At 32.6% G+C, this 13,222-nt stretch overlaps 2 protein-coding genes across 3 annotated transcripts; both read right to left on the bottom strand.

Moving 5' to 3' along the window:
- On the bottom strand, positions 1 to 3,444 carry GH9A4 (glycosyl hydrolase 9A4). Its single transcript, XM_011021034.1, has 7 exons — positions 3,394 to 3,444; positions 2,549 to 2,665; positions 2,228 to 2,440; positions 1,933 to 2,133; positions 1,675 to 1,752; positions 1,079 to 1,228; positions 1 to 943 (listed from the first exon to the last, which is right to left on the bottom strand). The coding sequence occupies exons 1-7, from the start codon at positions 3,442 to 3,444 to the stop codon at positions 341 to 343; spliced, it is 1,413 nt and encodes a 470-aa protein (XP_011019336.1). The 3' UTR covers positions 1 to 340.
- A 3,440-nt stretch (positions 3,445 to 6,884) lies between these two features.
- On the bottom strand, positions 6,885 to 12,218 carry FAP2 (Chalcone-flavanone isomerase family protein). Of its 2 annotated transcripts, none has more exons than XM_011021032.1 (11): positions 11,962 to 12,218; positions 10,696 to 11,289; positions 10,379 to 10,598; positions 9,969 to 10,044; positions 9,768 to 9,870; positions 9,158 to 9,226; positions 8,522 to 8,558; positions 8,335 to 8,409; positions 8,196 to 8,247; positions 7,741 to 7,785; positions 6,885 to 7,660 (listed from the first exon to the last, which is right to left on the bottom strand). In XM_011021032.1, the coding sequence occupies exons 2-11, from the start codon at positions 11,217 to 11,219 to the stop codon at positions 7,563 to 7,565; spliced, it is 1,299 nt and encodes a 432-aa protein (XP_011019334.1). In that variant the 5' UTR covers positions 11,220 to 11,289; positions 11,962 to 12,218; the 3' UTR covers positions 6,885 to 7,562. The 2 variants fall into 2 exon arrangements, with proteins under 2 accessions (XP_011019334.1, XP_011019335.1); XM_011021033.1 differs by having other exon boundaries at positions 10,696 to 11,291; positions 11,965 to 12,218.
- Between the last annotated feature and the right edge of the window lie 1,004 nt (positions 12,219 to 13,222).

The raw sequence follows: 13,222 nt of genomic DNA, 5'->3' as shown, positions 1-13,222 counted from the left end.
TAGCCAAGATTCAATTATAGTTCACAATTAGGGCAACCAGTGTATCTGTTCATAGTTGCAAATTAATCCACTTTGTGTGGAAAAACATACATACCCAGATAGAATGATGGCAAAACTACACTAGCTTTATTTCCCTACACTAAACACCACTGAAAATCACATTACATATCATTATATTCTCTGGTGTCAATGGAATTGACGGAAAAAGAAGAATTGTTGAGGCATGCAAAATTCAGTCTTTGGACTATATATATTTATATAGACACACACACACACGTACTTTGAGTGCTCATGATCAATCACTAAACAACAGATAATGGAATGGATTAGTGCCCGATTATTAGACACGGCCATCTGTTGCAAGCTTTGCCAAAACACCAACTGAAATAGAGTTAACGTACGTGCAAGGCTCGGTTTTAGATGAATCCCAACGCTTATCAACAAAGTTGTCGAACCGGTCAGGTCCACCCACAAAGGCACCAGTTAGTTCATGAGGGTTTGGTGCATCCTTGTTGAACCAGTTAGCGAAGCTCGTGCCACAGTTCACTATTGTATTAGTGGACATCACTGGAACAGAAGCGCCTCTATGGTGTGCTTGCACTGGTGGATTGTGTCCAAACCCTACCATATATGATCTTTTTTCAGGGTTGCTCCCTAGCAAGTAATCTATCTGTTGCTTGGCGAATGCCATGACGCGGGTAGAGTCAAATGCTTGGTTTCCACACTGTACTTTTTGATTGTGTTCGGCAAGGATATCACTGTAGACACTAAACAAAAAAGCTGTGCTGGTAACATATTGAGTGTTGGCCCCATCTCTCAAGTTAATCATACCACCAGGAGAGATATATACTTGATGGAAGGGGCTACCAGGCAGCACTGAGCATATAAAACTGTCAGCATCTTTCTTATAGGATTCCAAATCCTTCACTCCCTCAAAATACAGCTGCAATTATATCAAGTGAAAATTATATCATCTCAATCCGTGATTATTTAGCTTCAGAAAATTAGTACTAACGAACCATATTTGAGTGAAATCATTTACCATTTTCAGAGGGAAATAGAGAGAGATGATTCTCACCTTAGAGAGGAGGACTTGGGCTCCAGCGTATTTAAGGTCCCAGCTAAACTCAGCCACAGCAGCACTAGTGGCTTCTTCTTTGATGTACTTTAAGTACATAGGCTTAGCGGTGGCCTTGTACAACCATGTTGCTGACCACAACAGCTCATCCTGCATTTCCATCAATATTCACTAGCTTAATTAAGACAACATTTACTTCTCGATATTTTTAGCATGCTTATAAATAAACTTCCTCAAATATGTCTTGTTAATTAATTAGGAGAGAGGTCTTTCACTTTTAAAAAGAAATTCTTGGATTCTACTTTTAATAAGAACAAAAAGATATCCCAAAAGTATAATAAGTTTAGTATGCTTATATATATATATATTATTTTATTTTATTTTATTTTATGTTGAATAATAATAGTATTTAGATAATATATAGTTGTATGAATATCTTAAAATTCGATAAATAGATATAGATATAGATATAATAAACACATAAGCCATGAATATAATACTATTGACATTCTTGTAGATATCCATCGCCATCTTGCTTGTGTCCCATATTAAACACATAATCTATATTTTACTTGAGAGAGGGGGAGCGAGCTTACATAGTAGCCTGAGTAAGAGCAATAAAATGGGCATTCTCCATCAAAGGTTTTCTTGTGTGTTTTAGCAAATTCAAATAGCTGAAAAGGAAGGGAAATAAAAAGAAATAATCAATTTGGAAATAAAAAGAAATAATCAATCACAAAATATATAATTTGTACAATCAAGACAATCCCAACATTGCAAGAATAGAAATGAGAAAATATAGGTAAAGAACAAATTAACTAAGGGAAACACTAATGTGGATGAAAAAAACCTACCAACTTGGCTTTGTTGAGGAGTCTACGGGAATAGGTACGATTAGTGTGTCGAAATACAATGGAAGCAGCAGCCATTGCAGCTGAAGTTTCAGCTGCAATCTCTGTTCCCGGGTTATTCTCATCAATCCTCAACACAGTTCTTGGTGTCCTCATATTTTCTGGTCTAACCCAACATTGATGATCCAGCACTGGGTCTCCCACCTTTATAATTCGCACCCAATAAACAATTATCAGCAACTCAAATTAAGATTAAATCATTTATGACATAATGAATATGAAAAATTATATATGTTACCTGCACGTACAAACGGTTCTTCCTGGAACTGGCTTTAAGAAAATAATCTGTGCCCCATTTAATGGCAGAACGTACATGGGGCAGCTCGCCTGTGGCATGGAGCTCTTTGTGATAAGCGAGAGCACCCCACGCCAGAGTGGTAACAGTAAAAGCCATTGGCAGTCCATATTTCACATTGTCTCCTGCATCATAATATCCCCCAACAAGGTCCACCTAAAACAAGTTCAAGCAAAATAATTTAAATCATTAACAAAGATCATATATAAGTGTCCATGCAATGTTGATGCATAACATCGTAGAGAAATTAGGGCGGAGACTCACATTTGCAAGTTTACCATCGTCGAGGCCAGAATCTCCTCTCCATTGTGGCCTGTGGTTTGGAGGAAGTTTTCCTGATCTTTGTGCTTCTAGGAAAATAATAGACTTAGTAAGTGCATCCTTGTAGTTAAAAGTAGCGTCAACGGCCACAAAAATTCCTTGAACGAGAGTAAGCCAAACCATGATCAAAATGGCCATCCATGATCTCATCGAGGTACCCATGAGGCAAAAACAAAACAAATTCAAATTCAGAATCCAAGAGCCTATTAGAGAATCCAAGAACAAGTAGAGAAATAAAGGGAATGATTTATAGAGAATGATAGAATTGGATGTGTTTGCTAGAATGGCTGCGGGGTTTATATATAACGCGAAGGAAAGAGGCGGTTAGGCTCTTGGATCTCTTAATAGATGGTTAATTATTTGAGCTAGCTATAAATGTGATGTGTGGGAAAGAATTCAGTTGCTAGTTATATATATATATATATAATGGTTGGTGGGAATGTGGGATAGTGAGTTTGTATGCGTGTGTTTGTGCTAGCTTAATGGAGAGATTCGGGGATGGAAACGTGGGGTTTCTCGAGGTTTGTGGACGAGAGACTGCAAACAGAGGAGGTATTATTTTGGAATATGATCAAATGGGGTAATTAGGCTGTTATTACATGGGATAATTAGGTTGTTTGGCGATTCTAATGGTTAAACATAGAGAAAGTTCCATGCACGTAGATCTCTATTCGGGGCAAACTTTTGGACAAGTTGAGGTTAATTGCTCAAATTTTAGTTTCAAATTCGGTAGGTTGAAGAGGGTTTAGTGTCCGTTTATGTAGCCTGAAATTTAGTCAACCTTCTAAAAAGTACGTCGAACAATCTTTCACATGCACACGCCATTTCTTGATTGCCATGCTCTAGCTTATACAGCCATTGCCTCTCTTGTGTGGACTTGATGTATCCATATGCATTGACAAGAGTACAATATATTTCCTTGCATAAGAGAAATATATTCAATAATTAATAGATATTCCTGTACAATTGATTGTCTTTATTGAGTTCGTTGTTGCCGGTTTTCAAGATCCTTATTGAAAAACCATATTGATACAAAAAAATTAAATTAAATTAATAAAATGGTATTGATATTTATTAGTCGATAATTGTAGCTAATGAGTGAGTAATGAAGCATCACGTTCTTCATAATGATATTACAACTTTTCTTAATTGTTAGCTAAAGTTCTCGAGATATTATACATGAAGCTAAATGGTATGGATATGAATTATTATTCATTCTCTGATATTTTATTGTGGTTATAATAGTGTAATTTTTTATAAATTTCAATTTGATCCTCAAACTTTGTTTTAGCACAATTGAGCCCAAATTAGAACCTAGCTAATTGAATTTTTTTTTTTTTATAAGTGAGAGTTGAATTGAGAAACAGGGACTGAAATGCAAAACAAAGATAACATGGGTGGCACATTAAATTTTATTTGTAGTGTATATTTTTGTTCTCTACATATGTTTGTTATAAAGTGATCGGTCATTTGCATTTGTTAAAGTTTCAGTTCAATACTAAATTTTATTTTCATCATTTTTCAGTCTTTTGTTGGTGAGACAAGAGAGAGAAAATGATTGAAATCTAGCCTAGAAAAAAAAAATATCATTTCTTTGATTCTAACAACCAAAACATTAGCCTTTTGTTTCAAATTGTTTCATATAATGAAGGGAGTTTGACTTAGGTGTTCTTTTACTTTGAATTAAAATGCCTCAAAAACTAGATCTAAGATCAAGACAAAATTGATTTTCAAGTTGATTTTGGATTTTTGATAGGGTTTTTGTGATTTTAAAGGTTAAAGATTGGTTTAAAAATGTTATTAAAGTGTTTTCTAAATATTTTGAATTCAAAATAGAATTCTAGAAAAAAAAAAACAATCATCCTAATTTTCTAACTATTATGATGGTCGAAATCAGGGTATACCAAATGACATCTTTTTTTAAAAAAAATAATTTGGCGGGGTGAACAACATGTCATCTGTCTCTATTATCTGACAATAAAATAATAAAGGCCTATGTGACTAGGCTTGACATTTCAAGCCCACATATGGGCCCCTAAGGCATGGCCTAAGCACTGGTTTGGCCTGACCTCATTTTTTTTAGTTTTTTTTTTAATTTTTATTTTTTTAATAATAATGCATTATTTGTATGTTATTTTTAAAAATAAATTTTAGGTTTATGTTATAATTATATTATGATGATTTTTTTAATGTTTAATTTATAAAAAGAAAAGTATATCATGTGCACAAGGTTATAATTTTTTTAAACATGTTGTATAAATCAATTAACAAGAAAAACGATCAATAAATAGCCAAGGGCATATCTTTTATATGGCATGCATGCAAAATAAAATAATTTATCAAGGAAGACAAATAATAATGCATATTTTAGCATAGGCTTTGCCTTGCGTGCATGGGTGGGAGAATCGATAGTTTTTCACTAGATCAACCTAATTTTATACATGAAAGCCTATCATCTTTTCTTTGTTGGTTACCAACCCTTATCAAAATTCATCATATAAACACTAGAAAAGGCTTTTAATTTTTCAATGTGGAATTGAAAGTCTGTTAGCATATATGCTTAATGTTTACAAGAAAAAGTTGTATTTTTCTAATGCAGGATAAAAAATATTTTTTATTTGAAAACTTTAACTTAAAAAAAAAGATAATATCTTTTCAATATGAGATAAAAAAATCTTTTGAAATAATTTTTTAAAGTTCATTATTTACAACATGTATAACCTATATTCACATGAATTATTTTTTATATTTTAAATCTGAGAATTTAAAACCTTAATTTTTTTTTCTAGGTTGACCAAGGTTTATCAAGTCAACCCCTGGGTTAGGTCTAATAAATGTGGTGTTAGGTTGATGTTTTATTTGTTAATTTTTTTTAATTTTATTATTTAATAATGAATTAGTTGAAAAATAAACTACATGATTTTTATTTTATTTTTTTATTTTCATAAGGCTATCACTATCTCAAATAAGTTTTTATTTTGAAGTTAGTGCTCAATTTTGTTATCATATATTTTTTATATATAATTAAAAAAATATTATATAAAAAAATTATTAAACTCAATAAAGTCCATGACACGGTTCATTGGAGAACTGAAATCAATCTAATATGTTATTATCTTAATAGTTTTTGTTAAAAAAGTTATCATCTTGAAATCAATAGTTTTTGTTAAAAAATTTATCATCTTGAAATTTTATTAAAAGTTAAATCATATTTTTACCAATTATCAAAATTATATTTTTATTCATAAAATTAATCAATCTAATTTGGACTAGCTCTTGTATAATTTAGTTTAAAACTCGAGTTAAGAGTTAACCAAATAATCAAGTTGTAAAATTTTAAAATTGATTCATTAAGTTAGATCAAAGAAAACAATTAAAAACATCTTGGCACTCTTAACATAAGTTTTATATTTTAAAAAATTTATGTAGCGTGGTGGAGCATTTTCCAAAATACTCTCTAAAGAAAAGAGCCACAGGTACAAGAGAATTAAAATTAACTTAAAAGATGAACAGATTTAGTGTAATTAATCATTTATTATGATAAATTAAATAGGTTGATAAGTGATGTGTAAGCATTATGTGCTCTATATTAACAGTTGATATTCTTTTGTATTATGTAATCATTTTTTATCATGGATGTATGGTCAGAGTTCAAATACTCGGTAAAATACTCTTACTTTGATTATAATCTTAAGACTCGATTACTTTTATAAACAAATTTGCATATCTTAATGCTATGGAAATATAAGTGTTTTTTTTTTAAGAAAAAAAACAGAAAACAAAGACAATTTTAATTTGTAGGTAATTAATTTGCAGGTAACGATTATATATCATATTAGTTACTTTTTAAAATATTTTTTTATTTAGAAATATATTAATTTTAACATTACCAAATCAAAACAATTCAAAATTATATATAAAAAATAATTTAAAACAAAACAAATTAAAAAATCTTCAAAAATATTTTGTAACAGAAAAAAACACATTATAGACAGTACAAGTGTCTGTTTTCTGATATATTATTGTTTATGGATAGAATCAAGTGCTTGTTAGAATATAAATGATCATTTGTCAATGTATATAAAATATTTTAAATCTGTCATGATGATTTCAAACCAATATGAGGGTGTTTGATTTTCCAAGAGAGAATGAATGCATGTTCACTATTTATCAAAAAAGAATATACATGTTTTCTTAATTTTATGAATTCATTGGTTGTTCAATTATTATGTTTTCTGTTTTTTTATATAAATTTATTATATATCTTTTGTTCTAAGAGTTGTTAGTTATTGTTTTTCTTTCTTCCACAATTGTAATTTGCTAAATACACTTGAATATGCTTGACCATTGCACATCTGGGTCATCGCAAAATCTATGACAAGTTCGCAACATAAGACGGCGACAATTTGATCCTTTCAGTTTCTGTCCATGTAAATCTCTGGAATGTCCCATTTGAGCACGCCGACACTTCCGTACCGATTTGCGGCAACGAGCTCATCTGGCTTACAACCATGGAAAAGCCACTGTGCTGGTTAGAAACTCTTGTCTGTATACATCAACACAGCGGTGACAGCATGCTTTACCATATCCTCTTTGTATAAGAAAGATAATTCTAATAACTTGATCTAGTTGGAGGCAGCGAAGCCCCATGAAAAAAAAAGCTACAAAGAATCGCTTCTGTGGTGGTTATGCACCCCTTTGAGGTCCCCATCTTGATCTCAGATTTGATTTTTTTTTAACTATATCTATTGTTATATAACATGCATGGTCTCCCATCCAACCACTTCCTAGACGCACATTCCAGTGCGCAATGAAATCTCCTACAGCTGGGCCACAACCAGGTTTAAAAGGTGCGACATCAACAGATCTTTATAGTCACAAAAATATGTGACCCCGAAGTTCAATGAATCAGCAGCCAACTGCTCGTAAAAAATTGAGACAATGGAAGGTTTTTTGGTTAGCACTTCCCAATGATGCAGGCAACATTCTTGCCAATCTCTTCCTTAGTTTGCTCTGAGACAGGAATATCTCCTATGTACATGTCAAAGAAAGCCCCTGTCACGTAAAACTGAAAGTTAGAATCAACTAAAGGCGACGCGCGCACAAATAGACAAGGAGAAGGGCCATTCACTCACTACATAAATCTTTGCTATGAACTGCTCCAATTTGGTTACCTCCAACTGCAAGAAAAGAATCTTTGCTGTAAGTTGCGTATAAAATGTGGCAATATACGAATGAAAAGATATTGTTTGATCATTCATGCACCTCAGCCTTCTTGCTTTACACTAAAATGGGAAGCTCTCAGGCAGGCGGATGACACCATTATAAGCATGTGCAGGTCTGACTTCAACAATTTTTTTATTTTTTTTTGTGTTGGGGGGGGGCGAGGGGTTGTCAGGAAGAAATTCATTAATGAACAGGATCAAGTATGTGAAAAAAGTGAGAATGAGCCGTACTGAGAAAACAGACAACTATAAACTAAGACGGTAATGCTTTTCAATCTCCCTCGGCATCTGTAAGCAGATGTTGCCAAAGTAACTCCAACAACAATGCATGTAGAGTATAAGATTTCCAATCAGTAACTACTTACTTTCAGTTATTAGTTGCCCATCAGCTGTTCGTCGAAAATCAACTACTGTTCCCTGCACAAATTCCATTTAAAGCTGATGCAATCTGGTGAATGTGAATGGAGGTAAAGCAAAGAGATGCAAAAACCAGAAAAAACTTACCGCAGGTAGAGGGACATCTTTTGTGAAGAATGAACCAAATGTTGTCAGGCAATTGTAATCAGTGTCTGGGTTCGTCTGAGAGATGTCAGGGAAAACATTTTAGAGAATCAGAATCCTGAATGGAAATTTTCCCGCTATTTACAAAACTCATTAATGCACAAAAAAAATGACAAGCTGAAAAATTTACCTTCACCAAACGGTTTCGAAGTGATTTTTCAAAAGCACTGCAAGCACATAAAATGAAAGCATGTGAGTGTTGATGCTCATTTCCAACATCAGTCTTACAATTTCACCTAAGACTTTTAAGAATTAATGTTAACAAGTCTCCAGGGAAAAACTATTCTAGGTGAAGCTCAGCATTGTTGGCCATGCAAATAATCCATATTCTATGATAAGATCTAGCTTCAGTAAGCATAGGGGTTACAGAGATTGATGTTAAAAACTTATAAACTGATTGCATGAGCAAACTTAGATCAAGGTCTTCAATATGCCTGACGGAGACCCAATCATCCAATACATCTTTTGTTAGTAGCCCACCAAAATCAGAGGGTAACTTGGATGGTCTAATGATCAGAAAATGAAAGGAAGCTCCATCTACACACTCTCACACAAAATCCTGCATGGCCCAGAGAATCCTAAAATTCTAATTGAACTGCTAATATATGATATAATGATAACATGCTCCCGCACTAAAAAAAATCCATTAAATGATACTTCTACATGCATTATGCTGATAATGTCCAGGTTATGCCAAGAAGTTGCTGAAATCAGGGGCCCAATCCACTAAAATTCCATGCGCACACCCAAACGAAGTTTGACTTACTCTTTAACAGTGTTGATTTTAATCCCATTGCAGTTAATCACAAGTCGAACAGTCATGGAGATGTCTTCCCTGCATTATTATCATAAGAACTTGAATAAGAACAGTGTCCAAAAATTCATTAAAGTGCATTGATCGAGTTTCAGAGCCATGACAATGAAAAAGTAAAAGTACAAGAATGACAGCAAACACATGGCAAGCGCTTGACATGATATACAAATACATCCAGGTGACAAGCAATTTCCTTGCAAAATTCTACTTTTTTAATTAATTAATGCTCCAAACCTACCACACTGTTTGTTCATTTAACAAAACCAACTTCCCATAGAAATATCATTTGCTACATTAAAACTCCAGGAAAACACTCTTAGCCTACAAGATTCATTAGTTACTGTATTTAAATTCTAAGTAGACAGACTTTGTGGATTAGAAAATTGGAATGGAGTGAAAAGCTAACAAGATTTTTCCTGAAAGTTTCAGGCTCTTGATTAAAAAATAAGTTTACTATAAAAACATATAAAGAAAAAGAAAAGACGCATAATGATGCAACAAAATTTTAAATTAAAGAAGCTATACACGAACAATGTGTTCAGCAAAGCCAGTGTGCATATACCTGAGAAGATCCTCGTAAAAGTCACGGCGTTTATTTAATTCACCCATTGGAACAGAAGCATACTTTGGGCCCAGTTTTTTGCAGACAGAATTAGGATGAACATCTATAAGAAATAACAAGTGTCACTAATTGAATACCATGGACATGAATGAAATAAACAAACAAACAAAAAATCCTCTATTGAAATCTAAAAATACTTACAAAAACCAAATGCATAAATCTTCAGTGTCTTTATTCTGATTATTGTCATAGTTCTGGATCCAGTGGCAACAAGGACCTGATAAAACATGCAGAAAATGTTCATGGTGATACAAAAGCAAGAGGGGTGACAGGAGCGCTCTAAAACAGAAAGACAGCAACACTCAAAGTCAATATAGGCCTTGATTTTCTGGTAATATTTCAAGCTTAGCAATTAGTTAGGATATAGAATTTGAATTGTGATAAGATATTTGAATTTTAAGCCAAAATTCCTAGTGATCTTCTGAAACTCAGGACCCCTAAACACCAACCAGAATGTAAGCAATTTATTTATATTAAGTTATTGTTAGCACAGACAGGTCCCTATTATCCAGCTTTGACAACACACATGCAATAACGTGAAGTATATTTACCTCTGAAGTTAATCTAGATCTATTCTGCCCAGCTAAGATGTCCAAAAGCATTGGGAACTCAATGCCCGTTCTGGGCTCAACAGCATGCCTTGTCCAGTTTAAATCAGGAAATGAGAGGCCTGGACATCCAGAACGCTCAACTTCACAATGCCTTTGACCAGTGGATGCATGTACTGGTACATCACCATTCTCCCCAGGAATAGCTAGTAACTTTGAAGATCTGACAGGAAAGAAAACTTTAGATAGTAAAAGAACAGCACAAAGTGCCAGTAAGCGAACAGAAGGCAACATATATGATTATATCTCGAATGACTCACAAGTTGCCAAATGGTGGTACCACAGCAGCAGCTAATGAGAGCACAGGGAATGATTTAAGTCTTTCAGCTTCCCTGTGTAGAAGCCTCATCACGAAATTTGAAATCTTACTAAAAACCACAGGATGTGAAGACTCTCCTTTTGATATGGAACCGAAGCCTAACCCTAACCCGGCAAGATCATGTCTAGTAGAAGTAGAGTTCTTAACTTGTGCAGGAGATTTACAGCTTCCTCGTCGGGGAGAACGCTGATTGCCTGATATTTGCCGACTCAAATTTGAACTGGATGCGCTGGTGAACCAAAAAATCAAACCACCAGCAAGCTTCGACACGTGGTTCAAAGCTTCTTGAAAAGCCATTGTTTCAGGGACATATAAGAATCCCGATTGGTGCAACGGGTTGTCAACAAATGAACTAATTTGAGAAAAGAGATTAGCCCCAAATCCTTGTGACAATAGGGGTTCTAAGGGAAACGTATGTTGAGATTCTCCATTTAAATCCATGAAAAACAACCAATTGTTCCTCATTACTGCTTCCAATTCAAGAGTCTCAAACTCCTATGCCGGAAGAACCTAGGTCACACGGATGCAAAAACACCTACATGAATAAATGATCACTATGAGGAGCTCATAATTGCAAGAAGTTCAAAAACACAAACAAAACATTTAACTAAGAATGTGCGAAATACTTGAATTCTAAATGTAAACGCTACATTGCCGCTTCTCATCCTTCAGAGGCTAGTTAAGGAAAACACCTTGTGGATCAACATTATTGAAAAGACCCACATTTTGAACAAAGAAATGTCAGTTAATCACATATAAAAACCACGGCTTGTCGTTAATATTGGTGTCACGGAATTAAAAGCACCAGGCAATTATTTTCAATAGAAACCATCAATTTGTAAAGACAAGCAAACTTCACGATCACATATTCATCCTAACAAGAAATAAGAATTCAAGAGGCAGAAGGAACCAAAATAAATCAAACCATGCAATACAACCACAGAAAACAAAAGCTTGCACCTTTATTAGTTAATCCCACCGAGAAAAAGCAAATCACAACTACAAACAATTTCCCATCATTTTTATTCAGACAAACCCCAGCATTTCAAAGAAGCAAGGAGATCAAGGGTCTTTATTAAGCTAGCTAATGTAAGAATGAAAAAAACAAAAAAGAATGACCACAAACTGCAAAAGCTTGCCCTGTCCTTTCTTTCCGTTGTGTCAAATGATCAAGCGCGCAAGCAATCAGAAATTAACGAGAGCATACCTTTATATTAGAGGAAGAAATAAAGGTTTTTGATCAAGAGGTAGCAAAGACAAAAATTGATGATGGTAAATAGGTTTCTCCCAGCTAAATTCAAACCATAAATTCCTTGGGTTCCAGTTTTACTTTGGAGAGAGAGAGCGAGTATTGTTTGGTTTCAGAAAGAGAACAAGTCAAAGTGATTTATAATCAATAGGGGCCTCCTTTTTATTGAAAGAAAATAGACAGACTTTTATTCTTCTCCCTTTTCTTTTAATGCTAATTTGTTTTGGTGGCGAGCAAGTGGACGGACGGAGAGGGTGTGCGTGTCAGAAATTCATGTGGAATTTTCTTTTCTTTTCTTACGGAGTTTTGGGATTTTCACGGCCAAATAAAGAAATAATGAGAGTCGGGTTTTCTTCTCTTTTTTTTATTATTATTATATTTTATTGATTAATGTATTTATTCAGAGTAATTTTTTACTGATTAATTTTATAAATTTTAAAATTAATAATTATATAATTTTTAGTAATTATTATATTAGTAACTATAAAACTCAAACTTGAAATTATAAGGAAAACAAATCCTTTAATTCTAAACTTTTACTATTAAATTATCAACTAAATAATTATTTTTATTATTATTATTATTACTATTATTATATGTATTTGAGATGTTTGGAAGTGCAATTTAATATTTAATATTATGTTGTTAAATATCTTTTAAAAATATATTTATTATAAAAAAATTATTAAGTTATTATTTTTAATGTTTTTTAAATAATTTTAATGTATAAATATTAAAATAAAAAAATATTTTAATATAATTTCAAGCAAAAATACTATACACCACAATCTCAAAAACCTACATCCAAATACCATGGTTTTCAAAAAAGTATTTTGCTTTTATTTTTAGTGGAAAACACTTTTTAGAAGTTGTGAAAAAATTAAAAATATCATATTATTTGTTGATTATAAAAAATTGATCCTCAAAATTTTGATTGCTATATATTTTATTTTGAATTTTTTTTTTAATTTCACCCCTTAGAATTTGATTTAATTTGATTTTTTCATTAACTTTGGTTCTTATTTTTATGATTATTATTTATTTTATTTGAAATAATTTATAGAAATATAATTATTATTATTTTATTTTCATCATCTTTCAATTTTTTAGGTTTTATCTCTATTATTTTAATTATTATTTATTTTATTTGAAATAATTTATGAAATTAGATTTTTTTCAATTTCATTCTCATTCAACTTTTTAATTTATAAGATTTGTT

This window comes from Populus euphratica, unplaced genomic scaffold, assembly GCF_000495115.2.
Source record: "Populus euphratica unplaced genomic scaffold, PopEup_1.0 scaffold19.1, whole genome shotgun sequence".
Classification (NCBI taxonomy): Eukaryota; Viridiplantae; Streptophyta; class Magnoliopsida; order Malpighiales; family Salicaceae; genus Populus; species Populus euphratica.
The sequence above is the reverse complement of the archived record's forward strand: the minus strand, read 5'-3'. Positions and strand labels throughout refer to the sequence as shown.